Source organism: Rhodamnia argentea, chromosome 6 (assembly GCF_020921035.1).
Source record: "Rhodamnia argentea isolate NSW1041297 chromosome 6, ASM2092103v1, whole genome shotgun sequence".
NCBI classification, from domain to species: domain Eukaryota; kingdom Viridiplantae; phylum Streptophyta; class Magnoliopsida; order Myrtales; family Myrtaceae; genus Rhodamnia; species Rhodamnia argentea.
The window spans coordinates 27,979,493-28,004,512 of record NC_063155.1 but is presented as its reverse complement, the minus strand read 5'-3'; the positions used below and the strand labels follow the sequence as shown (position 1 = coordinate 28,004,512).

Sequence of the window (25,020 nt, the reverse complement as noted above, 5' to 3'; positions counted from 1 at the left end):
TAACTTTAACGCAAATGTTGTTTGGTGAAAAATGAACTTTGTAAAATATTTTTACTTTTTGAAAAAAAAGCGGCGATGGCGGCGGTCGGCAAGCGACGGGGGGCGGCCGACGGCGAGGGGGGGCCGACAGGCGGCGAGCGGTGGGCGGGCGGGTGGCGGCAAGCAAATGTGACAAAGTTAAATTAAAAAAAAAATTAGTTGCATTTCGCAAAAGTCCTTTAACCCAAAGTAAGGTACTTTGGGCTAAAGGACTTTGAAGAGTATTTGAGATGCAATTGCATTTCTCCAAAGTGAGCCAAAAAATGAATCAAACATTATTTGTACTTGGCTAAGAGATTTTAGAACCTCAGTACTGATTTTTAATGTTGAACCAAACGAGGCCTATGTTGGTGATGGCTGATGAGGTAGGGAGATGATTAGTACGCATCATAACAAAAGCTGTGGATTCCCCCTCCCCCACTTCGTAATGGACTCCCAAAAAGTCAACGCTCTCCCTCTCTCTCTCTCTCTTCCGCCTAGCCCACTACCTTTTGTTTTTGGGGCTTGGAGTTTAGTGCGCCCTCCGCGTGCGCACTCCGCCGATCCCCAGGGGGAGCTACGCTAACCTGCGCCCTCCCCCGCCCCCACCCTCCTCCTCTCTACTGCCGGCCGCTCTCCTCCGCGCGCGCCCCCACCGGCTTTCCGTGCGCCCTGGGCGGCTCCCCTCCGTCCGTTTGCATGACTTTTCAGGTCTCGTGGGACGACGAAAACGACGGAAAACGAGTGGTTGTCTCAAAAAGCTCGTGGGGTCATTTTCACGGGCTGACGGTTGACTTTCCAAATCTAATGTTAGCTCGGAAACCCCTAAAAACCATAGATTGCCTGGTTTTCTTTCTTCTCGTGTCTCATGATACTTCCAATTTTCCCATGTCAGTCAATGGGAATCACCTGGCTGGGTTTGAAATTGAAATGTGCAAAAACCCAAATGGTCCTGTTTTGGTTCGGTGGGAGAGCATTAAAAAGTGACGATTAATACGGAATATCCCGTCTCGGATAGTGAAACAAAAAGGTCAAAATAATGAATATGTTGTTTGTCCGGAACCGTCCGTACTAAGCAGCGCCTAATTTCGGAAAAGATAACGGAAATTTCGTTCGGAATATCCGGGGAGAGTTACCCACTGGATCGATTTGAAATTTGAAGTGCGGTATTAAATATACACAGCCAAATTGGGGCTGGTCACCTCGAGAAATGTGGGAAAAGAAGTTGCGGCGATAAATGTTCTTTGCCTTGAAAATATTGAAAATGAATGCGCTCCCGTGTCACGGCAATTGCTTCCCTGTATCCGAGTGCACCACAGTACGATTATATACTTGAACTTCAATTACGGTGACCGACTGCTTGTTATTACTTACATATCTAGTTGCTATGACCTTAACAAACAACGCGTTCTTTTCTTAAAAAGAAGTTGGTGGAAAAAAGAATGCAGGGAATCGATGCTACCGAACCATAAGACTTCGAGGTTTTAATACGACAATTTCTCGCTGGTTAGCATATCGATAGTCGGAGCGAAACTCGATAGGATTCAACTTCGCCAATTTGAACGGCCCAAAATACACGTTTCAACAATAGGATGTAATCACTACATCAGCGACCCCAATTTCTTGTGTTTCGTTTAATTTCCGATCTTTCCGTGGGGCTTCGGGGATGAACGGAGGAGAGCTCGCGGGGAGGGAAACTAGCCTACGCTCGACCGCACCCAACCAGCCCCGCGACGCCAAAAAAAAAATGACGGGGGCACTTTGGGATTGTTAATTCAGGAGTCAACCCTGTGGCCAAGGAGGGGGTGCGTGCGAAGATGTGCGCAGGATAAGAGAAAGAAAGAGGAGAGAGAAATAAAAAGGGCGAGAGGCGAAGAAAGCTTTCTCTCTCTGACTTCTCTGTCTGTCTGTCTCTCTCTCTCTCTCTAGCGTTACTCCTCACTTCGCTGGCGTCCAATTCGTCCTTGTATTCCTTCACAGTGACGCAGAGCCCACGCGCGCAGCTTTGGAATGTTAAAAGGTCAGCGTCACCTCTGGCTATAAACCTCCTCTTCACTCTCTCTCTCTCTCTCTCTCTCTCTCCTTCTCGTTTTCGGGCTATTCTGACGAATTTCATCAGGCGCGGCGAAGCAAGGAGAAGATGGACGGACTGCCTCCCGGTTACCGCCCCAACTTCGGCGTCTGCCTCATCAATTCCGACAATCAGGTCCCCTGCGACGTGATCTCTGTTTTCCTTTTGATGATTCCGCTTGGAAGTAGGTGGTTGTTCTTGTTAGTTCAAATGATCGTTCTTCCGCAGCTCGATTTTGCATCTGGTTATGCGGATTATCGTGCTCCCCCCTGTGGATTTTTTTTTTTTTTTTTGGAGGTTGTTTGAGGTTTGCTCGGGTCGGTGTGGCCTGGCCGTACTTGTGCGTTTGTGCGTGCTTGTTCTGGTGTTCTGAGGAGATTCGACTCTGAGTGGAAGATTTTTGGTTAGATTTTGAGGATTCCTTAGTCGTTGGACTGATTTCTTCTGGGATATCTGGGAGTGGTTTGTGATTTGCTCATTTTTTGAATGGAAGATGGTCGGTCGTTTCTGGGCGTACTGAATTTTGCCGTGCTGCTGTTGTTTCAGTGCTAAATCATGAAAAAGTACAAAGACGTTGAAGCTTTTGTCGTGGGTCCGTAGCAACAGTAAATCTGTATTTTCACCGTAATCTTGAGTAACTCAGTGCCATTAATTTTTATCTTAGTTGAGTAATTTAGCTCACTGGCCTTTTTTTTTTTTTTTTAAATTCAAGTCATTAACATCCCAGGCAAGCAGAATTAATAAAGGGCACAAGACCATAGAAATTTTCTTTTGGAGCACCTTGCTGATTATGGGGAAAAAAAAATGGTTACCTGAAAAGCTGGCTTCTGGAGAAAAATGCACCTGCACTGTAATTTGGACCGTTATATAAGGTTCAAAATCACGTTGATTGGGAAAAGACTAGGAAAAGTCAACACATGCTTGTTATCTCTCCTTTATTTTTCCTTTTTCCTCTTGTTTTTGTGGTTTTGTGTGGTTTAATTGCTGCCAAATGCTGACTTGTTGCTGCGGTGAAATTCCACTTTACTGGAATTCATCCATTTTGAGCTGGCGGTTGGCATGAAAGATCAGGCTGCGCATGGCTCTGAATCTTTTGATCATGGATCATAATGAGCAACTAAAAAAGCACATTCTACTGGAATTAAAAAGCACATTCTCCTAGGTTCATGTGCAAATCAAATGAATCCGGTTCTTGTTACTGATGTCGTATAAATTGCTTGCTCGTGTGAACTTTTCTGCCTGTTGGATATGGTAAAGAGCTGAAGCTACCCCGTGCGATTTTTCCACTCATACAATGTCGTGGGAGGTAAATTATGGGCAAACAAATGACATTAGGATGTTGTTGCAGGTTTTTGTTGCTTCCAGGTTAAATGTTCCAGGAGCTTGGCAGATGCCTCAGGTGAAGCGCAATAGCTTTTTATGTCTCCTCTGCTTATATTTGACTGACATTTTCAGCAAGATAAGCATTTCCTGATTGAGGGAAAAAAAGGATCCTAACAGATCTTTTTCATTTAATAAGTTTGTCAATGAATTTCGAATTGCTTCATTTGCATCCATAGTGGATTCACTTGGCGGTTCGACTAGTCATCGTTTTCCTTGTAGCTTTCAGTTTTTTCACAAAGAATATGAGTGTTTGTTCTCCATACATTCGTCAGCTTCACAGACAAGATAATTTTCTGATACTAGTTATTCCAGTACCTGGGTTTATGTTTTCTTAGTCCTTCCAAAAGCTGATTCTAGTCAATCTAATACCTTCTTGACTTCTTAATACATGATTTCGTTAAATCAGATTTCTTCATGTTGATGAGTCTTTTGGGCCAGGTACATCACACATGGGACTTACAATACAAGGGAAATGCGTATTTGCTTGATTTTTAATATTTGCCCGATCTTTCTTGATAACTAGAATAGTGATTATATTTTTTTCTGAGCTCCTAGAAGCATGTATGAAAACAAACTTCTTAAAATGCCTTTGACGAGAATAGTGGTGTCAGGGGGCTATTGAAGATGGCGAGGAGCCTAAACTTGCTGCTATCAAGAAACTACGTGAAGAAACTGGTGTAGTGTCTGCTGAGATTATTGCTGAGGTATTAATTTTAATTTATTATTCTGCTTGTCTTCTCTTGTTTCGTGATTATGTGTAATACGCGATGCTCGCTAGTACTCAGAGGCGTTTGAACGTGGTTAGAAAAAGTATTTTGCTGAGAAATTAAGAATGAAAAGTTATCATGGAGTTGCATATTGATAAAGTTCTGGTCTGTTGTTGAATGCATACAGTATATGTTTCAATGAGGACAAAGGTGAATTCATTGTGATGCAGAAAGTAAAATTGCTCATTTTAGGTAACAAGACTGCAAATGAGAAGAAGGTCAAGAGAGCTGAAGCCAGCAATGCGTGTTTCTTTGTTATTTTTATTTTTCTGATTTGCCTCTGTCGCACCTCACCTAAAAACTATTTGTGCACCTTCTTTGCTACAAATTCAAGTTACCATAAGTCCCATGCTGAAGGTATCACAGTTATTTTAACCTTTTCACACCATCCTTTGACTCTTCCAATCTTGTTTGAAGTGTTTCAGTGGAAGTCTTGGGGCTGTCTTCTCGTTAGTTATCAGATAACAATTAGTTGAACGAGTGGTTGATTTTTTTCCTTTTGACAATGCATTTTTGACAGGTTCCAAATTGGTTGACCTATGACTTCCCTCCCACTGTGAAGGCCAAAGTGAATCGTCTCTGGGGTGGTGAGTGGCATGGGCAGGCTCAAAAGTGGTATGCTCTCCCTTCCTCCCGGCTAGGCATACTTCATTCATGTCTTGACTCTCTTATAGCTCTGTGGAATGTTCACGAAATTCATGACAACACAATGTTACCTAACCTCTCTCACATATGTATTACCTCTATGCCTTTCTTTCCTTTGACCATCTACTTTCACATGGTATGGCCACACCATGTAAGACACATGAGGGGTTGTCATGTTTATCTGCTATTTGTGATTGGCAAGCTGTTTATCTACACTGCCTTAGTTGCTTTGCCTGTTCAGGTTAGGACCTTACTTTGATCTGGTATGTTTAGCTAGAGTTTCTTTGTGTCCTTATGAACTGAATATTTTAAGCAAGACTGGAGCTCCTGAACATAACCTACATTTTGACTTTTGAACACTAAAACTGCACATAACAGATCATTGTTTCCCCTCTGTTTTGGATGAAAAACTGCAAGCAACAATGGGGTCTCTGATTTTTCTTTCAGGTTTGGTGGCATCTTGTCTTCCTTCTTGTTTCTTTTACATGATTGATGCATCTCCGACCTAAGCAAGCTACTCTATGGAGCCCTTGACTACGATTTGTTTGAACTTGTTGTATGTTGGAGACTACGTCCACTTAAGGAATGTGCTGTTGCAATTTTTTTTTTTTTGTAATTTTTTTTTTATCAAGTTTTTTTGTAATTTAACAATCATGATTTTTGTCCATCTTCAGATAACTACACTCACTTTTCTTAGATCTACGTGATGCTCTGAAGTGAAAGGAGAATAAATGACTTCAGAGCTTGCTGTTGATTGAATTCCAGTCTGAGCTTTCCAATGTACTCGGTTAATTGGCAGGTTTCTCATGAGACTGACAAAAGACAATGACAGCGAGATCAACTTAGCAAATGGTGAAGCCGACACAGAGTTTGCAGAGTGGAAATGGGCAAGCCCGGAAGAAGTCATAGAGCAGGTGTGCTTTGACGACTGTCGCGTTTAATTCGTTGCTTATTTCCGAGAATGCTTTTGTTTCAGAAGCTTATTTCGAAACGAAATATTGACAGGCTGTGGACTACAAGAGGCCACAATATGAGGAAGTCATGAAAACCTTCGAACCCTATCTCAATGGAAGCAGCATATCAGCTAAGTGTAAATCAACAAAGTGGTGAACGTTTAGGCTTCATGGGTAGATCTCTCTTTTGTTCATAGGTAAAAGGTTTGAACATAGTAGTACCCTGCTCTCTGTAAATGAACAAGTGAGTTTAATTTGTAAGCTTTGGAGGTCATCTTTAACATAATCCTGTCCTTTAGTTTTGCTAATCAATCTGTCTTTCTTTTTATTTCTCACCAGTGTCTCTAGCGTGTAGTCTGTAAACTTATTCGAGTCCTATCTTGCTTGGAGACTCCCCAGAAACGAAATTAAAGGCTAAATTCAGTGTTCACTGATGGCCATTTTGTTAACTTCAAAGCTTCAACCATTCACAAGGTGAAGAAGGATCGAGGAGTCTACTGGGGAAAAGCACTGATTGTCTATTATTTGGATTGCTATAGGCGACGTTTGAAGTTCTGTTGTCTGTTTTCTTACGGTTTCTTATGGCTAGACAGCCGTAGATTCATTGGGAGCAGATTTTGAAGGTTGCCATGCTAAACCATACTTCTGATGAGCGAAACTCAATCCCAAGCAGCTTCCTCTACTAGAAGATTAAGCTCGAATGAACCGCAATTGCCGCTTGGTTTTTCTTGAGATGGAAATGTGAAGGAAATGAGATTCCAAAATGTCGAAGATTAATGATACAATTCCTACCTGGGAAGACTAACAATTCATGCTCCTTAATATTGTTCCTCTTTCAATTTTTGGCCCAGCAACCTCGTTCTCGAGCACGGTTGCTAAATCATCATTGTTGACGACCGTTATGCTCTAAATATTTTGAAGATAGTCATACGTAATGGTAATGACAGACACATTATTAAATCCTTTGCGTGGTGGCTCCGACATACAATAAGAAAAATCAATTTTAGCTAATCCAATTTACTGGTTAAGTTTGAATTGGGGAAAATTGTCAAAAAGTCTTAAATATATTGCATTTTTGTCAATACAATCTTAAAAATTTTGATTTTGCCAATTGAATTTTAAATCTTTTCATGTTTTGTCAATTGAGTCTACTCTACCAATTTTGGCAAAAAATTGCTATTGTAGAAGCCGATCATCCTGCGTGACATGGTAGGCATAGGACAGGCGTAGGATGATTGGTGTGACATGAAATTTTTTTTAATAATATTCTAATACTTTTTCCTTTTTTTTTCTTTCTTGTATTTGTTTTTAAATTACATTAGAGAACTAAAAAAGGAAAGGTAAATTTTTATTTAAAAAAAGATTAAAAAAAGAAAAGGAAAAGGAAAAGAAATAAAAAAAGTTCGAAAAAACGTTAGAATATTTTTAAAGAATGCCATTGTAGCATTTGGCTATGTCCTGGCATCCACTTCAGCAATTTCATGCCAAAATTAGTTAGATGGACTTAATGAAAAAAATGTTGAAATATTTAGAACTTAATTAATAAAATTAAAATATTTAATATTGAATTGATAAAAATATAATAGATTTATAACTTTGTAAATTTAGTCCTTCCCATTGCTGGATATTTCCATCCGAAGAAGCAACCTCCATTCTACTAGTGGATGGATGGGATCTTGATGTGATCATTCGCAAAAGTCAATTCGATTTTTATTTTGCTTCTCTCATATGTCAACTCTTCAAAGTACGGAGGCCGAAGACCAAGTCGATTTGCTGCGAAACGAAAAACCTAAAAGAGTCAATTGAACTCTCATTTTCACGTGGTTCATCATATGATATGGTCGCCATCATATCGACTAAGTCCAAACGTTTTGGGAGATAACAATTGATACCAAGATAAGTTTTAAAAATTCGCATTTGAATCGTCTAAACAATGGTCATTTAGATGTCGACTAGCCCTTGGTTACGCATATACATGGTGAACGTATAGACCGATACTTAGTACTAGCAGAAAAAAATTACATAAACTTAGACTCCATTTGTTTTCGAAAAAAATGGATGATCTCAAATACATTCTCTTAAAAATGGTCACTTGTATCAATTAAAATAATTGATCAACGAAAAATATTTTGATGGAAATATTTTTTGTTCATTCATTTTCGTAAGCGATACAAGTAATCGTTTTTAGGAAAATATTTTTAAATCGAAGCCAGCAACGCGTGTTTCTTTGTTATTTTTATTGTTCTGATTTGCCTCTGTCGCACCTCACCTAAAAACTATTTGCGCACCTTCTTTGCTACAAATTCAAGCTACCATAATTCCCATGCTGAAGGTATCACAGTTATTTCAACCTTTTCACACCAGATCTTCCAATCTTGTTTGAAGCGTTTCAGCGGAAGTCTTGGGGGTTATCTTCTCATTAATTATCAGATAACAATTAGTTGAACGAGCGGTTGATTTTGTTCCTTTTGACAATGCATTTTTGACAGGTTCCAAAGTGGTTGACCTACGACTTCCCTCCAGCTGTGAAGGCCAAAGTGAATCGTCTCTGGGGTGGTGAGTGGCATGGGCAGGCTCGAAAGTGGTATGCTCTCCCTTCCTCCCTGCTAAGCATTCTTCATTCATGTCTGGACTCCCTCCAGCTCTGTGTGAATGTCCACGAAATTCCTAACCGTTAAAATATATCTCGAGTTTGAGCTTACGAAATAAACCCGACTAAAGATAAAGTTGAATACTTATGGACGCTTGTCATAGAAATCATATTTCTTTTTGGTATTATCCAAGCCTCTATCAAGAACAGAAGTTATTCCGTGTTGAAGTCTGTTGCGATATTCATGGGGTGGGATCCAGAGATTTGTTGGATTTTGACCATGAAAAAGAACAAGAAGAGGAAAGTCAGTTGGAGAAAGAAATCTTTCAAATGTAATTAATACAAATATTATCTCTTCTTGTGAAAGTCACGTTCAGAGGAAAAGTCAATAGGGACATTAAATTTGATTCAATCGGACTTGGAGGTCATATTTATATATACGTGCTTCCTGTTGAAGTTGGAAGTCACGTCTTGAACGAGGTCTTGAAGAAGCGCCGTTCGTCAAGTGCTTGGCAAGGGTTTATCTTCGTTGGTTTTGTTCGCGAAATTATATCAAGAACCCAAGTGCGAAGCCAATTAAATCTTGAGGTTATATTTATGAAATTCTTTTGCGAGATTATTTCGCTAGAAATTGGAGGCTAAACACTATGTACGTTATTGAATGTAATTGGGGCTGGAAACACTAAGAGTGTTTGAGTGACTTGAGTGTGTTTTGTAATCTTCATGTATCGCTTGATCTAAGTAGAATCCGTTGCTGCTCTCCCCGTTGACGTAAGTCTCTACGGCCAAACCACGTATATCTAATGTCCGATTTATTTTCTTGTTCTGTCTATTTATTGTTCGATCGCTGGTTCGCGCAACACTAACAACACCATGTTACTTAACCTCTCTCTTACATGTACCTCAATGTCTGTCTTTCCTTTGACCAACTATTTTTACATGGTATGGCCACCACCATGTAGGACACATGAGGGGTTGTGATGTTCATCTGCTCTTTGTGATTGGCAAGCTGTTTATCTACACTGCCTTAGTTGCTTTGCCTGTTTAGTTTAGGACCTCACTTTGATCTGGTACGTTGAGCTGGAGTTTCTCGTGTCCGCATGAACCGAAATTTTAAGCTAGACGAGAACTCTTGAACATGACCTACATTGTGACTTTTGAACACTAGAACTGCGCATAACAGATCATTGTTTCCCCTCTCTTTTGGATGAAAAACTGCAAGCAACAATGGTGTCTCTGGGTCTCTTTCACGTGTGGTGGCATCTTGTTGTCCTTCCTTCCTTGTTTTTGCTTTTACATGATTGATGCATCTCCGGCGTAAACAAGCCACTGTATGGAGCCCTTGACTACGATTTGTTTGAGCTTGTTGTATGTTGGAGACTATGTCTGCCATAAAGGAACGTGCTGTCGTGATTTTGTTTTCTTGTAATGAGACAATCATGATCTTTGTCCATCTGCAGATAACTACACTACACACACTCTTCTTAGATCTACGTGATGCCCTGAAGTGAAAGGAGAATAGACGACTTCAGAGTTTGCTGTTGATTGAATTCCAGTCTGAGCTTTCGAGTGTACTCGGTTAATTGGCAGGTTTCTCATGAGACTGACAAAGGACATTGACAGCGAGATCAACTTGGCAAATGGTGAAGCAGACAGAGAGTTTGCAGAGTGGAAATGGGCAAGCCCGGAAGAAGTCATAGAGCAGGTGTGCTTCGACTGTTGTCGCATTTAATTCGTTGTTTATTTCCAAGAATGCTTTTGTTTCAGAAGCTTATTTCGAAAAAAAAAAAACAATTCATTGACAGGCTGTGGACCCCAAGAGGCCACAATACGAGGAAGTCATGAAAACCTGCGGGCCTTATCTTAATGGAAGCAGCATATCAGCTAAGCTAAGTGTAAATCAACAAAATGGTGAAATTTGAGGCTTCATGGGTAGATCTCTCTTTTGTTCATAGGTAAAAAGGTTAGAACATAGTAGTACCCTGCTCTTTGTAAACGAACAAGCGAGTTTAATTTGTAAGCTTTGGAGGTCAACTTCAACATAATCCTATGCTTTAGTTTTGCTAATCAATCTGTCTTTCTTTTTATCTCTAACCGGTGCCTCTGGCATGTAGTGTGTAAACTTATTCGAGTCCTAGCTTGCTTGGAGACTCCCCAGAAACGAAATTGAAGGATAAATTCAGTGTTCATTGACGGCCATTTTGTCAACTTCAAAGCTTCAACCATTAACAAGGTGAAGAAGGACCGAGGAGTCTATTGGGGAATAGCACTGATTGTCTATTACATAGATTGCTATCGGCGGCGTTTGAAGTTCTGTTGTCTGTTTTCTTATGGTTTCTTATGGCTGGACAGCCGCAGATTCATTGGGAACAAATTTGAATGTTGCCATGCTAAACCATACTTCGGATTAACGAAGCTCAATACCAAGCAGCTTCCTTTACTAAAAGATTAAGCTCGAATCAACAGCAATTGCCATTTGGTTTTTAATGATACAATTCCTACTCGGGAAGAATAACAACTCATGCTCCTTAAAATTGTTTTTTTTTTTTTTGTAATCGAGGATCGGTCGGGCCCCCTTCGGGGACCCATGGCCCCTACAGCGCCTGCGGCCGGCGACTATACCTCGGGGGAGACTAGCACAGGACCCCACCACCATAGCCCCCCACTTAAGACACTAGCAACTGCGGATTTTGAACTCTCAACCTCAGCGATGAGGGAGGAACTCTCAACCAACGCAGCTACCCACCGGTGGGTTCTCCTTAAAATTGTTCCTCTTTTATTTATCCAAAAAAAAAATTGTTTCTCTTTTAATTTGTGGCCGAGCAACCTCGTTCTTGAGCACGGTTGTTAAATCGTCATTGTTGACTGCCGTTATGCTCTAAATAGTTTGGAGATAGTCATACGTAATGGTGATGACGGAAAAATCAATTTTAGCCTAGCCAATTTACTGCTTAAGTTTGAATTGGTGAAAATTGTCAAAAAGTCCTAAACATATGGCATTTTTGCTAATATAATATTAAAACTTTTGATTTTGTCAATTGAATTCTAAATCTTTTCATATTTTGTCAATTGAGTCTATCCTATCAATGTTAGCAAAAAAATTGCTAACTTAGAAGCCAATCATCTTACGTGACATGACAAGCATAAGACAGGCATAAGATGATCGATGTTGACGTGGATAATTTTTACTAATATTTTAATACTTTTTTCTTTTTTTCTTTATTGTATTTGTTTTTAAATTACATTAGAGAACTAAAAAGAAAAGCTAAAATTTTATTTTTAAAAAACTAAAAAAAAGAAAAAGGGAAAAGGGAAAAGAAATAAAAAAGTTCTATCGAAAAAATATTAAAATATTTTTAAAGATTGTCATTGTAGTGTTAGCCATGTCCAAGTGTCCACGTTAGCGATTTCATGTCAAAATTAATTGAATGGACTTAGTGGAAAAAATGTAAAAGAATTTCAAATTTAATTGAAAAAATTAAAATATTAAAAACTGAATTGATAAAATGTAGTAAATTTAGGACTGGGTAAATAATTTTACCGTTTGAATTGTGGATTGGCTTAACGAGCACTTCAGGATTGCTGGATATTTCCATCCGAACAAGCAACTTCCATCCTATTAGCGGATGGATGGGAGTTTGACGTGATCACTGGCAAAAGTCAATTCGATTTTTATTTTGTTTCTCTCATATGTCAACTCTTCAAAGTACGGAGGCGGAAGACCAAGTCGATTAGCACGTGGTTCGTCATATGATATGATCGCCATCACATCGATTAAGTCGAAACGTTTTGGGAGATAACAATTGATAACAAGATAAGTTTTAAAAATTCGCATTTGAATAGTCTAAACAACGGTCATTTAGATGTCGACTAGCCCTTGATTGTACATATACATGGTGAACGTATAGACCGACACTCAGTACCAGCGGAAAATAATTACATAAACTTAGACTCTATCTGTTTTCGAAAAAAATGGATGATCCGAAATGCATTCTCCTGAAAATGATTATTTGTATCGGTTAAAATAATTTATCAATAAAAAATATTTTGATGAAAATATTTTTTGTTTATTCATTTTTGTAAGCGATACAAGCAATCGTTTTTAAGAAAATATTTTTTAAATCGAAGCAAAGAGAACCTCAAATTTTAAGGATCACTATGATCATAGATAGGCAGCATTTGGTCGTTAGCATATAATTCATGATGTGATATATTTTTTCTTATCCTGTGTTTGACAGCTATGCATGATATGATAAAAGGGGTATAGCCAGGACAAAAAAAATCCCAAGGGAGGGGTGAAATGGATCATAATAGGATTTATTAAAAGAGCAGACACGAGAATAATCGAGTTTTCCCAATACCATTACCTATGCTCCGCGTTGGGCCACCTCTCTAACCGAGAGGCTGCCTCTCCGGCGACGGCAACCGTCAAGTGAGGCTACCTCCGAGGTGACACTAAGCTAGGGTCTTCACCGCAAAGTTGAGTATCTCATGACCTTATTCTTTAATCGATTGTTTGACGTGATATGAGATCACGTCCCTCGTTCTTTATCCGCTTGAATCTTTCCAACATTAAAAAAGAGTCTCGACATGTTATGAAGAACTCGAGGTTGATCATCGATTTTCAAAATGAGTCTTGACATTCGAAATGACTCTCTTGGACGACTCGCGTGAGTGCATCTTTCAACTTACGAAAAGAGGCCGAATAATTAGATTGTTTAGCATTTCTTTACTCATTTGATAGGATAACGAGCAAGGTTAGCGGACCATTCTCAAATGATTCAACTCCAAATCAAAACCTCTGATTCTACGGGGTTAGCTCCGTCGATGTTGTGCCCGAATTCAAATGGCACTAACCTTTGCGCAATAATAATTTACTCCTCAAAACTCATCATTAAATAATTTCTAACGTATCATTATATTTTAGTAAAATAGAGTCGATCTCATCCGCACCTTGCCTCTGCTTATCTAACTTTAAATCCGTAGTGATATAACAAAATCCTTCGATATCTTATCTTATCCTATTCAGTCCTATCCCGATTAGAACTTTGGACGATCAAACGCAGCTCGTATGTGTGGATCTCTTAGTGGGACCGGGGATGATAATGATTAACAAAGATTCAGTGTATGTAATGATTTCTCCGTGCCAGGACATCCGCATTCAGAAATAAGAGGGAAAACTCTTGCTCACCCCTAAAATTGAGATCCGAATGCGAAGGCTTTATTTTGATTTATATGGAGTTTTTCGGATAGGATTGCCTCGTTAAGAGGTGTCTGGACAAATATATGCCTCTTTCGACTTTATACTTTGATAATAAATTTGCCTTCAGAATAATCATTTTGACATTAGGGTGCATTTTTTCAGTGAAAGTATTTTTCGAGAATTGATTTTTTGGACTTTCACTCGCTTGGTTCGCCGAAAATGACTTAGTTAGTTGAAAATTCATATACAAAATTAGAAAAATGAATTCCTAGAGGTGAAAACACTTTCTAAAACCGCTCCTTTGGATTTTTTATTTATTTTTTAATGTTGATATTTATTTTTTTAATTTATTTTTATTTTCTTTACTTTTTAATTTTTTTCTTCTCCCTCTGCCGGTCGGCGAGTGAGCTAGAGGCTCACCACTAGCCACCATCAGCCTGTTACGGTGGAGAAAAGAAAAGAAAATAAAATAAAAAAAATCGATTTTTTTCATGAGATAAAGTGACGAGATTGAAATCATTTTTCAAATAAAATCTAAACACAAAAAAAAAAAAAAAAACGGTCACATATCACCACACAATGAAAAACTAATCATTTTCTTGAAAAATGATTTCTCGGAAAGTAATTTCCTTTAATATGAAGTTTTCTATGAAATAAACGCATTCTCGCCTATTTAATATTATTTCGTATATTGAAAATTAGGTTTTTTTTTGTCAAAGTTTAAAATTAGGTTTGACCAATAATGTCAATGAACGTTTTTGAGGAGTTTCATAAGGACAGAAAGGAATAATGGAATGTTCGATCAACTCCACTTGTTTCGTGGAAAACGTTTTCCATAATTTTTTTTTCTCGTTTTATGGTGTTTGGATCGTTTAGGAAAATGAGGTTTAAGAAAATTATTTTCCTCATTAATGAAAAATGTTTTCCTACCATAGCATAAATTCAAGAAATTGATTTTCTCTCTAAAAAATCGAAAATTATTTTCCTAAATATAACTAGGTATCAACACTTAGTACAGAAACTCTACACTTGAGCATGGAAACCACAACATTCGTTCTCCGATCCTTGGCAACCAGGCTAGATACCCGGTGCCCAAGCCCAAGACTCTAATGACCTGGCTTGGGTCCATCTAGGCCCAACTTGAGCCAGGGACGCCAAGCCCAATAATATTAAGGTTGAGCCTAGGTCCATTGATGCCAATTTTCTTTTGAAAAAAAAATCGATCTTTTAAATATTTTATTTTTAATTATTTTTCTTTTTCCTCCTTTGGTTGTCGGGCCTCGTTGACATGTCGGCGAGCTCCAGCCTCATCAACCTTCGTCAAGGTCAGGCCTTCTCGAGGGTGCCGAGGCTCGAGCTTGCTAGATCTTTGCAAGACTAGCCCTCGCCACCCATCACTTGTTACTGTCACTGAGGTCGACGACCAATGGAGGAAGAAGGAAAGAATTTTTATTTTATTTTATTTTATTTCAAATTACAAAAATTGTCCAAGCAAGCTTTGCTGTGGCATATAAGACAGTCGGAGTTCACGGTAATAATTTTCAACCAAATGAAATTTTCTTTATCAAACGATAAAAAATATTTTCTGATTCATTTTCAAATCACAATCAAACATCAACAAATATCATCACTTTTCTTAGAAAAATGACTTTCTGGAAAATATTTTTCAGAAACGTAACATTCTTTGAGGAAAAAACGGAGCCTAGCTATGGTTTCGACTTCTCCACTTTCGACACCATTTTTGTCTAAATGTGCTAAAAAAAAAGGCTATGTTTTCCAAAACTATAATTTTTAAATCATTTTGGAAGTATAAAAAACATGCAATTACCATACATCTGCTTACAAAAGAAGTAAATTTTTGAAAGTAATGAAAAAAAATAGCGGCTTCTTTTCACTTGTAAAACCTTCCAAAACGTCTAATGATTAGTGAAATATGGTATTACGATTCCTGTGATTTTCTCAAATTCAAAAAAATAATTGTTGTTTCATAATCAAATTAGAGATAGAAAGTCACGCTTAAAATTACAAAAGAGCTGTCCTATTTGCTTATTCCAAGCATTAGCATGACGGCAACGTGTACAGTAAGGTTGCAAAAGTGGTAATGCAATTAAAACTTAATAATCTTCATTCGTTTAATTAATTGACAAATCAAGAAGATGCAAAATTAAAAAGAGCAGCGTTTGTTTTTCCGTTCTCCGCGTAAATCGTGGAATCTCTCTTCCCCTTCCCCTGCTTTTGGCTTTCACTGGGGGAGGTGGATTCTCGTCTGGGAGATATAGGCCCCTAGTCGCCACCAACCATTGCTCTCTCTCTCTTCCTCTCTCTCTCTCTTGAAATCGTCCAAGTGGGGGGGAAAAAGTTCTTTCTTTGAAGGCTTTCTGTCCGTATCTGAGCTCCAGCAGCCGCCTGACGACGTCGGTCGACCGTTCTTGGTTGGCAGGTCGGTCCAGGCAGCTGCTTAAAGGAAGGAAGGGGAAAAAGCTTAGGGTTTCAGCTACAGTAGAGTTTTCCCAATCCAGATTCAGCTCAAAAGAGGGCTGGGTTCGCGAAGAAGAAGAAGAAGCAGAAGGAGAAGGAGAATGAGAAGCAGTGTGTGGTTCGTGCACCTGCAGCGAGGATAAGATCCGAATCAGAGGCTCCACCCCCCAATATTTGCTTCCCCATTTCTTGGGTTCTGTCTTGATAAGATAAGGTCCGCTCTTTCATACGCATTCAATCTCTTGTCCTTTATCCGACCAAAATAAAATAAAATAAAAAACATCTCTTGTCCTTTGCCTTTTCTCCCTCCATTTTTTTTTTCTGGATCGCAACTATTTTCTATTCTTATTACTCTTTTTTTTTTTTTCGTTTGTTGCTGAGATATTAATAGATATCGCTGTGCTGATTCTGTACGACTTGTTATAAAAAATTCGTAGGACTTGCTCAAAAGCTACAGCTGTCTTTTCTTAGGTGTGGCGTCGTTTGTTTACCTATTTAGTTATTATGGCGTAATTTATCTGTGTGGAGACTTGGAGATAAAGATGGCTGTTGTTGTTGATTCGTTGATGGCGACGACAGTTCAGCTCAAGTGTCAAATCCCCGTATTTATATACATTTCTTGTTACTTCGCTGAACGATTATAGCGGTTTCGAAATAGCCGGGCGTCGGTGCGTTTGGCGTCTGGACTCGTATCTATCCTTCTGGGTTTGGAGATTGTTGAGAGGTTTTGTGACTACCGGTTTGGTTCGCCTCCTGGATCGAATTGGTAGCCCCGTTAAAACAAGAAAGGTGTTTCTTTTCTGGGTTATGCCTTCTCTGTTCTTGTTCAGGTGTTTCTTTCTTGGGTTATGTCTTCTCTCTGTGCTCGTTCATTTCTTCTGTTTTGGGGTGCTTGGCTTCAATCCTTTCTTCAACACTCTAGCTCCTGAATTTTCTTAGTTTGAGTGGTTGTCATGTAATTAAACTGTCCCTGCTATCTATTTACTCTGTAAATTTGAACATTAAAGTAGCTCAACCAAATTGGCAATGTTTAGCATCTGAAAACAGCTCCAGGTCTTGTGGCGTTTGATGCTAGGTATAGAAGTAATCAATGTCTACTCATTGATCTATAAGGAGGCAAATTTGTGAGTTTACAGCCACCCTTATTGAGCGTTTACTCATTTGATCATGATTTTGGTGTTTCAGATGTTAGATTCATATTATAGACCATATACTACTTTGTTGTGGTGCTGCTACTCGATAGATACCGATCATCAAGGAGTTAATTCCTACTTGCAAGGTGTGCTCCTGAGTTTTAGGCCAAAAAAACAAAGGAGAATTACTGAGTTATAGTGTCCTGAATTGGTGCTTAAACTTGTTAGATGTATATCTCCATAGCGAAACTCTACCAGACAATGCTGTAGTGCCTATGCTGCTTCTACCTTATGTAATTCAACATTGAATTCCTATCACGACCTCACTTTCCAGGATATTACGCTAGGTTCATGTTCATAGTTTCATGCTCTGTCCATTGCTTACCTTTAAAACACGTGAATGGAAAGAGCGAATTCATATCTACTCAACATCCCTTCTTTTTACAGCTAGCAGAAGAGGTGCGATACTCCTATTTCTACCCTATTCCATATGGTCCTATGTAGCACTCACTTTGAGGCTCCTTTGATGCCAAAATTCACCTTAGAGCTTCATATTCCCCTTTATTTTTTGTTGGGACCCCCAGTGGCGGACTAGATTGGATAGTTAGTTCATACAGTAAGTTAAAAATGATGACTGAAAGGTTTGGAAAAGGGAACTTCTGGCTCATGCTTTATTTGTTAAAGAAAATCAAGTCAGAAATAAAAAAGTGAAAATATCCATAAAAATTGAGGGTGAATGGTGTATTTTTCTCGTTTTGTTGATATTTTCTGGATGACAGTCATAATTACAATCAACTTTAGATCCATAAGTCCAATACACACGCCAAGACAAGGCAAAAAGCCCACGAGTCACATTGGAAACCACAAACTGTCAACATGAGATCTATCACCAAGTTGATCAGTACGCTGTCTTGGCACTTGGAAGCTATTATATTTCTACCACCAACCTGTCATTTTTTGTTCTTTCTTTCACCTGTGGTTCAATCCTTTGTCATCTGGGGTCCTAATAATCTGATTTGACTCAGATAATGCCGGACAAGGAATTCTTCACGGAATATGGTGAGGCAAGTCAGTATGAGATTCAGGAAGTAATCGGCAAGGGAAGCTATGGCATTGTTGCATCAGCGATTGACACTCATTCTGGAGAAAGGGTAGCTATCAAGAAGATCAATAATGTTTTTGAGCATGTTTCTGATGCTATACGCATTCTTAGAGAAATTAAGCTGCTCAGGCTGCTCAAACATCCTGATATAGTAGAAATAAAGCATATAATGCTTCCTCCATGCCCAAGAGAATTTAAGGATATATATGTCGTCTTTGAACTGATGGAATCTGATCTTCACCAAGTAATTAAGTTCAATGATGATCTCAGTCCTGGCCACCATCAGTTTTTCTTGTACCAGCTTCTTCGAGCCCTGAAGTACATACATACAGGTTGGAACTCACTTTTTCATGATGGTCCATTTTTATCTTCTATTTTGCATCAACTTCGTTCAAATTTTTGCTGGACTTCTTTTCCTAAACTGTTCTCTGTCTATATAATTGCTCTGATGTCTTTGTTTGCTTTGCAGCCAATGTCTTCCATCGTGATCTGAAGCCAAAAAACATACTTGCTAATGCAGACTGCAAGCTGAAGATTTGTGACTTTGGGCTTGCTCGTGCTTCATTTAGTGATACACCAACTGCTATATTTTGGACTGTATGTGCCTAAGTGGATTTTTGTTTAATAATAAACTTGGTGATGCGGGGATATGATACAGGTTTCCAGTTAAATGATCTAATGAACGACTATGGATTATGAACCGGAACCAACATATCAGGAATTTATTAATATTAGCTTGGTTCGATTGCTGATAACACGACATAAGTAGGAGTTAATCTGATAACCTCATAGTAGTTCATGTACTTGAAAGGATCTATTGTGGACGTTGTAAAGTTGAATCTACATAGGTTTCTTCGAAATTGGCATGCAAATGGAAAACTTTTGAGTATCTTCTGTTATTTTTCAAAAGTTGAAATTGAGCCATCGAGAAATATTACCATTGATATATTTCCAAGAAGCATTTAAACATCAATTCTGTTGCATGTCTAAGCTGACTACTTGCGACTTAATCATATATTTATAGGAGGACATGTTGGATGGTTTTGTGCCAGCTATTAGGGGTTATCTAAATACTTGGTAGACTTGAGGTGTGGACATGGCTTAAGCTGAACTAAACTGAAAATTCAATCTTTTCTGCCTATTGGATATGGCTTTTGGGTGTAAGTGGATTTCACATATGGTTTCGGTTCCCACTGGCACATATAGGATTTATTCTAATGGGGGGCAACTTTTTGATAAAAGTGCTTCCTTTGATCCAACATTGTTTAAGAATTGAGGCACAGTTTTTTCATAAGTAATAGATTGCTAATTGTAGTTATTTTTAAAGGATTATGTGGCAACTCGATGGTACCGTGCTCCTGAACTGTGTGGCTGTTTTTACTCGAAGGTAAGTAATTCGCAGTCCTATAAAATTTGGTCACTATAATTTGCTATCACATGCAATTTTCTGCGGACATGATTTTTTGTCTTCTTATGCTGTGAATTCACTTGGTTTCATCTATTTGAGTTCCCTAGATGGTTTCTCTTTCAATGTCTGAAAATAAGGGAAGGTTGTTCAATGCGAACCACTTATATCGTGCATCATACTTGACGTAGAAAGATATTTTCGCATTTATCAGTGCAATTTGATTAAGCAATTATGTACCAGTCTAGAAGGGGAGTGAATGTAGAATTCAATCATTCAATGCGTGCTTCTCATGATCCATTGGCATTGTGTGTTTTGGTATGTTGACGAACAAGCAACATAATGGCATTATGCTCTTGTCAACGAGTTATAGCTATTTGATATTGCAAAATTAGTTTATTTCCTAAAGACGAGTTGGTTTTAGCAAACAGCCACAAATCGTGGTTTACGCTGCCCAACCAGCTGTGAGTATTGCACAGTACTCTTTTATGCATCAGAGATTGCATATGCAGGTGCTTTGTTTTCATTAGATCAACTGCACGAGAAGGAACTAAACCCTGTTGCTGTTCTGAAGATCTACAAATCTTGCTCTTAGAGGTTGATTTTTCGATTCTCTTTTAACTTTTGGTATGTTGGCCATTCAATTGGGACCAAACATGTCCGAAGATGCTTTTCTTATACCTAGAGGCTAAGAATCTGGAGTAGGGCCTTCCTTAGAGATTGAGACTTTAGGTTTGGCCTGATTTTGGAAGAAATTTAGCAAATCTCTTTTAAACTGCACTTTTCATAAAATTTTGGTTTGATCCTGATGTTGGTTATGAGGTTTCAAACTAACAGGCACTGCGCTGGCTAACTTTTAAGTGCTAATTACGACTGTAATTAGTTGTAACTAACACAGAAGGCATGCTTTTTTTAGCACTGATATTTCTTCAGTAAATTAAGTTACTTATACGATCTTGTTGGAAGGAAGTTTGACTGTTCTTGTCATAGCGAACTGAATTGTGCTGAACTATGCATATTTGATTGCAAGAAGCTCCTTGTCTGTATAGTTCAAAAGTTCCTTTTGTTGGGGGTGATAAGCAATTATTGCAAAAGTTCGTTACACGATTATAATGCTTTTCTTTTAGTATTCCTTGTCAGGCTAACAGGAGGATTTAGAGAATACACTGTTTTTCCTTGTTAGCATTTAAATGGTGTAGTTGATTGGAGTTTATCAAGGTTTGCCACTGTTTGAAGCATGACATGTCAAAGCTTGTTATTGCCATAAGGTTGGTATGGCTAGTTCATGCTGTCCATGCATTTTTCGCTCATTAACCATCCTGATTTGTGTAATTCTTGTCTCTGTTGAGGCAAGGGCACTTCGCTTGTTTGATCACGGTACATGGAGCTAAACCTCATCTTGGAGGGGTTGCTGTAAATATGTTAAGTTTGTAGTTCCAGTGCGAGATGACTTGAGGTTGACTTTCATTTTTCTTTATAATTAATGACTTATTGCAGTACACCCCTGCTGTTGACATCTGGAGCATAGGATGTATATTTGCTGAAATGCTCACAGGCAAACCTTTGTTTCCTGGGAAGAATGTCGTGCAACAATTGGATCTCATTACTGATTTGCTTGGCACCCCTTCTTATGAATCGATTGCTAGGGTCTGTTTCTCCCGTTGCGTTTTCTTATTTTCTTTTTATTAAACTGTCAGGGGAGACCAGGAGAGCTCTTTTGTGGTTACTGCAGTCCTGGTTATAGTCACGTCTCTCTGTGTCAATCTGCAGATACGGAATGAAAAAGCTAGAAGATATCTAACTAGTTTGAAGAAGAAGCCATCAGTTCCCTTTTCAAAAAAATTTCCTGATTCAGATCCATTGGCTCTCCGTCTGCTAGAACGTTTGCTTGCTTTTGATCCTGAAGATCGCATTTCTGCTGAAGAGGTGAGAATAGCCCAATGAAGAGCAATGTTTTGGGATTGAGGGTTTTGTAAAATTAGAAGTCTTTTCTTAAAATGGTTGTTTCATGTACAGGCTTTAGCTGATCCGTACTTTCAAGGGTTGGCCAATGTTGACTGTGAGCCGTCGATGAAACACATTCCAAAGCTAGAATTTGAGTTTGAGCGGAGAAAACTGACAAAAGATGATGTGAGGGAGCTGGTCTACCGAGAGGTATGAGTGTTGGTTATGATTTAACTTTCAAAGGTATTAATGCCTTAAGATTTTACTTGTATCAAATATCTAAGTTTGCACCATGCTGAAAGGACAACAGATTTTGGAGTATCATCCACAGATGTTGAAGGAGTACCTTCAAGGGGCTGAGCAAATACATTTCATGTATCCAAGGTGAGGTGATAATGTCTTTTAGTTGTGATTGGACAAGGAGAAATGGATAAGTGACTGTTTATGTGTCGAGGCTGTGATGATTAGGATCAAATTTCAGTCAGACTGTGCATTAGAGCATCACAATTTGAAGTTGCACACTCCACGTTATGCTTTCATGTCAAGAAAAGCTTTCTATATGCTTGCAAAAGAGATAGACAACCATCAATTTTGTGTGAAAAAAGTGCTTCTCTTTGGAGTTTTGAAGTGTGCAAAGGTGAAAAATTAGATAAATTGTTTTTCGCTTTTGTCTGCCTTGTCAAGGAGTAGTTCTTGTATGAACTGAGCACCCTCAGTCCGACATCATAGGTGTTAAGGTTGCTACGGATATTGTCCTTCAGTTTCCATGAATTCAATAAATATGCTTTCTCTTGATATCAGCCTGGACAATAATAACAAACTGTCTTGCTATCATCCCCTTCTTTTTTCTGCGACTAAATTAGGTGATCGTTGGTCGAATCCAGTAATTGGTCCCTATGGAATGCAATTGTAATGCAATCCAATTTTTTCTATTGCTTTATGTGAAGTCTCATATCTCTTGGGGTCATGCTTTCATGCCACCTCATTATTGACAATCCCTCACTCCGACGAAATTTTTGTTTTGGTCGAAAACTCCTCTCAAAGTGAATGCATAATTATTATACAATAGAGAGAAGGCGTGGGGGTGGAAGGGTGGGTTGTGGGTGGGGTTTGCTAGAGCCAGTGCATTGGTATTTGAGCATGGTTATGTGTGATGTAAAAGTGGAGTTGATAATTGTTATCTGACAAAAGAAGTGATCTGGTCACTGATGTAAGCAAATGTTCTGTGAAACACAGTGGAGTTGATCAATTCAGGCAACAATTCGCTGAACTTGAGGAAGACTCTGGTAAAGCTCGAAGAAGTACGCCACTGCACAGAAAGCATGCCTCCTTACCCAGGTGATGCAACATATCTTACACTGCCATTCCAGATAATTAGTATTTCAAAGACATTGGCCCTATCAGATATTTGATTACTTTAGGATGAATAATGTTCATTGCAGTAGTAGGTTAACATCGTTTTGCTCATATCAGATCTTTGATACTATCATATGTCTGCTCAATTAGTCCCATTCTATTGGAGGATCAATATGCAAAGCTTCTTATGTAATTATTATATGAAAGGAACATGCATGTACAAGTCAAATAAAATGTGTGGGGATTCCAGATACTTCTTGATGTCAACGATTGTTCTTTTCCCTTTTGGCCTGCATATCACACTGATGAAAGCTTTAGCATTACCGACACTAATCACCCATTTTCACAGGGAGCGGGTCTGTCAACCCAAAGAGGAGACTCTGGAGCAATGCAACCAGTCTGGAAAGCGTACCTCTACTTCTGTTTGCCGTGCATCACTTCATAGTCCTCCAGGTCTACAAAGTATTGGGAGTCTGGAATCTGCTTTAAAAAATGGTTGTAGTGTTCAGGACGGTTTGACCAGGCCCGGATACAGCTCTCATATCCTTTTAAGGAGTTCCAGCATGGGTGCTCACACATGCTCAAGCATGAAAGGGAAAAGTTGCGAGGTAATTGGTCTCTATACTTAATTGAGCACAATATTGCTAATAGTGCCCAATCATGGCCGAGTTTGTAGAACACCAAAAGTTTATATTGATATGTGATGATGACTGCAATTATGATTATCTTTTGGCTACCCTAGCTTCCTGTGTCACTCACAAAGGGATTGCTGTAACCAGGCCTAGGCGACTGTTTCCAATTTTGAAGAGCAAAGGAGGCTTTGATACTTATATTTCTGTGATTGTGAAATGCATCTCTCAGTTTCTAGCATCATGCCAAAGTTACTGTACACTAGCCACATAAAAACTCGTTTGCTAACCTTGTGTCTTCTCCAGGCTGATTCGACTTTCAACCGAAATGGAGAGCTGGTGAAGGGTTTCTAGTACAAGGAAAAAAGAAGTGAAAACTGCATATTGTAATGCAAAGTACCGGTGACATGATTTTTGTGTTTGGTCTCTTGGTGCTTATTTGGGATAATGGTGACTTGCCTCCATTCACGCAGCATTAATGCTGCTATCAGCCCATTGATGATGACGAAACATTAGTTCCTAGGGAAATAAGAAATGAACATAAGCATATGCTTTGTTTCTATTTGCAAATGGAAATTCCACTTTAGAAGGGACCGGAAAGTTCGGCCAAAGTGAATGCTGTTATCCTAGGGTATGACAGTAGACAAAGGCGACGGTCTTCTTTATGTTTGTTATGGCTTTGTAATTGAATGCTGGAACCGTTTTGAGGTTCATTCCAACTTCCTAGTTGAATTTAATCCCCCTGAATGGCGATGCGATCCGTTTTGTTTCCTGGAAAGCGGAAACTTGGATTATGGATGTGTTATGAACTACTCGACTTACATGCGATGGCAAGCTCAACCCTGAGGTACATCATTATAGAGTTAACCAGGTTAGAACTATTCACCGCAGAAAGCTAGACAGGTAGTCATGTTTTTCCTTGCATCTCAGAAGAAGGAAACTTGGTCTTCTTTCTGGGTTGGAAACCGGCCACGCAATAACCGGGACGTCCATTTCCGATCCGTTTTTCTAGCAGGAGTAGGCCATAAGCATCGAGCAGTCTCTGGACGGATATCACAAGGCTTGGAGGACTCTTGTGCCTCATCCTTTGTTACCCTTGCAGCGTTTATATTCGAGTTGGGGAAGCAAAGCACAGTTCCAATCTTGTAGCTCCTGATGATAAAATGCTTTCACCAGAAAATGGAACAATATCCATACCTCTTTTTGACTGAGCTCTACTCCCATTGTTTGTGATCGTTGAAGATCATTCGATTTAGATTTCAATCACTCAATACACTGAACTGTGCGTTTTTCATTTTTCCTCTTTTCCTTTTTCAATTGAGGCACGTCAAATGAAATCCGGC

General features: G+C 39.0%; 2 protein-coding genes and 1 pseudogene across 5 annotated transcripts; all 3 read left to right on the top strand.

Annotated features, from left to right (window-relative positions):
* Window positions 1-1,867: 1,867 nt before the first annotated feature.
* LOC115728316 (nudix hydrolase 25-like) lies at window positions 1,868-6,149 on the top strand. 3 transcript variants are annotated; one of them, XM_030658672.2, is made up of 7 exons: window positions 1,868-2,038; window positions 2,138-2,224; window positions 3,438-3,488; window positions 4,075-4,176; window positions 4,760-4,854; window positions 5,684-5,798; window positions 5,890-6,149. In XM_030658672.2, exons 2-7 carry the CDS (start codon window positions 2,159-2,161, stop codon window positions 5,992-5,994), a joined length of 534 nt encoding a protein of 177 aa, XP_030514532.1. In that variant the 5' UTR covers window positions 1,868-2,038; window positions 2,138-2,158; the 3' UTR covers window positions 5,995-6,149. The 3 variants fall into 3 exon arrangements, with proteins under 3 accessions (XP_030514532.1, XP_048137457.1, XP_030514535.1); XM_048281500.1 differs by lacking the exon at window positions 1,868-2,038 and having other exon boundaries at window positions 2,068-2,224; XM_030658675.2 differs by lacking the exon at window positions 1,868-2,038 and having other exon boundaries at window positions 2,069-2,224; window positions 4,084-4,176.
* Window positions 6,150-8,160: 2,011 nt separating this feature from the next.
* On the top strand, window positions 8,161-10,616 carry LOC115756026 (annotated as a pseudogene).
* A 5,310-nt stretch (window positions 10,617-15,926) lies between these two features.
* On the top strand, window positions 15,927-24,440 carry LOC115728302 (mitogen-activated protein kinase 9-like). 2 transcript variants are annotated; one of them, XM_030658654.2, is made up of 11 exons: window positions 15,927-16,322; window positions 18,267-18,675; window positions 18,813-18,940; window positions 19,671-19,730; window positions 21,246-21,395; window positions 21,519-21,674; window positions 21,765-21,902; window positions 22,003-22,076; window positions 22,929-23,030; window positions 23,398-23,656; window positions 23,984-24,440. In XM_030658654.2, the coding sequence occupies exons 2-11, from the start codon at window positions 18,270-18,272 to the stop codon at window positions 24,029-24,031; spliced, it is 1,521 nt and encodes a 506-aa protein (XP_030514514.1). In that variant the 5' UTR covers window positions 15,927-16,322; window positions 18,267-18,269; the 3' UTR covers window positions 24,032-24,440. The 2 variants fall into 2 exon arrangements, with proteins under 2 accessions (XP_030514514.1, XP_030514520.1); XM_030658660.2 differs by lacking the exon at window positions 15,927-16,322 and adding an exon at window positions 16,410-16,897.
* Window positions 24,441-25,020: the final 580 nt, after the last annotated feature.

Excerpts from the sequence above, each read along its gene's own strand:
- LOC115728316 (XM_030658672.2), top strand. The coding sequence starts at position 2,159 with ATGGACGGACTGCCTCCCGGTTACCGCCCCAACTTCGGCGTCTGCCTC. Across the intron at positions 2,225-3,437 it reads TCATCAATTCCGACAATCAG|GTTTTTGTTGCTTCCAGGTT; the intron begins GTCCCCTGCGAC and ends ATGTTGTTGCAG. Across the intron at positions 5,799-5,889 it reads CGGAAGAAGTCATAGAGCAG|GCTGTGGACTACAAGAGGCC; the intron begins GTGTGCTTTGAC and ends AAATATTGACAG.
- LOC115728302 (XM_030658654.2), top strand. The coding sequence starts at position 18,270 with ATGCCGGACAAGGAATTCTTCACGGAATATGGTGAGGCAAGTCAGTAT. Across the intron at positions 18,941-19,670 it reads CAACTGCTATATTTTGGACT|GATTATGTGGCAACTCGATG; the intron begins GTATGTGCCTAA and ends TTATTTTTAAAG. Across the intron at positions 23,657-23,983 it reads TGAAAGGGAAAAGTTGCGAG|GCTGATTCGACTTTCAACCG; the intron begins GTAATTGGTCTC and ends TGTCTTCTCCAG.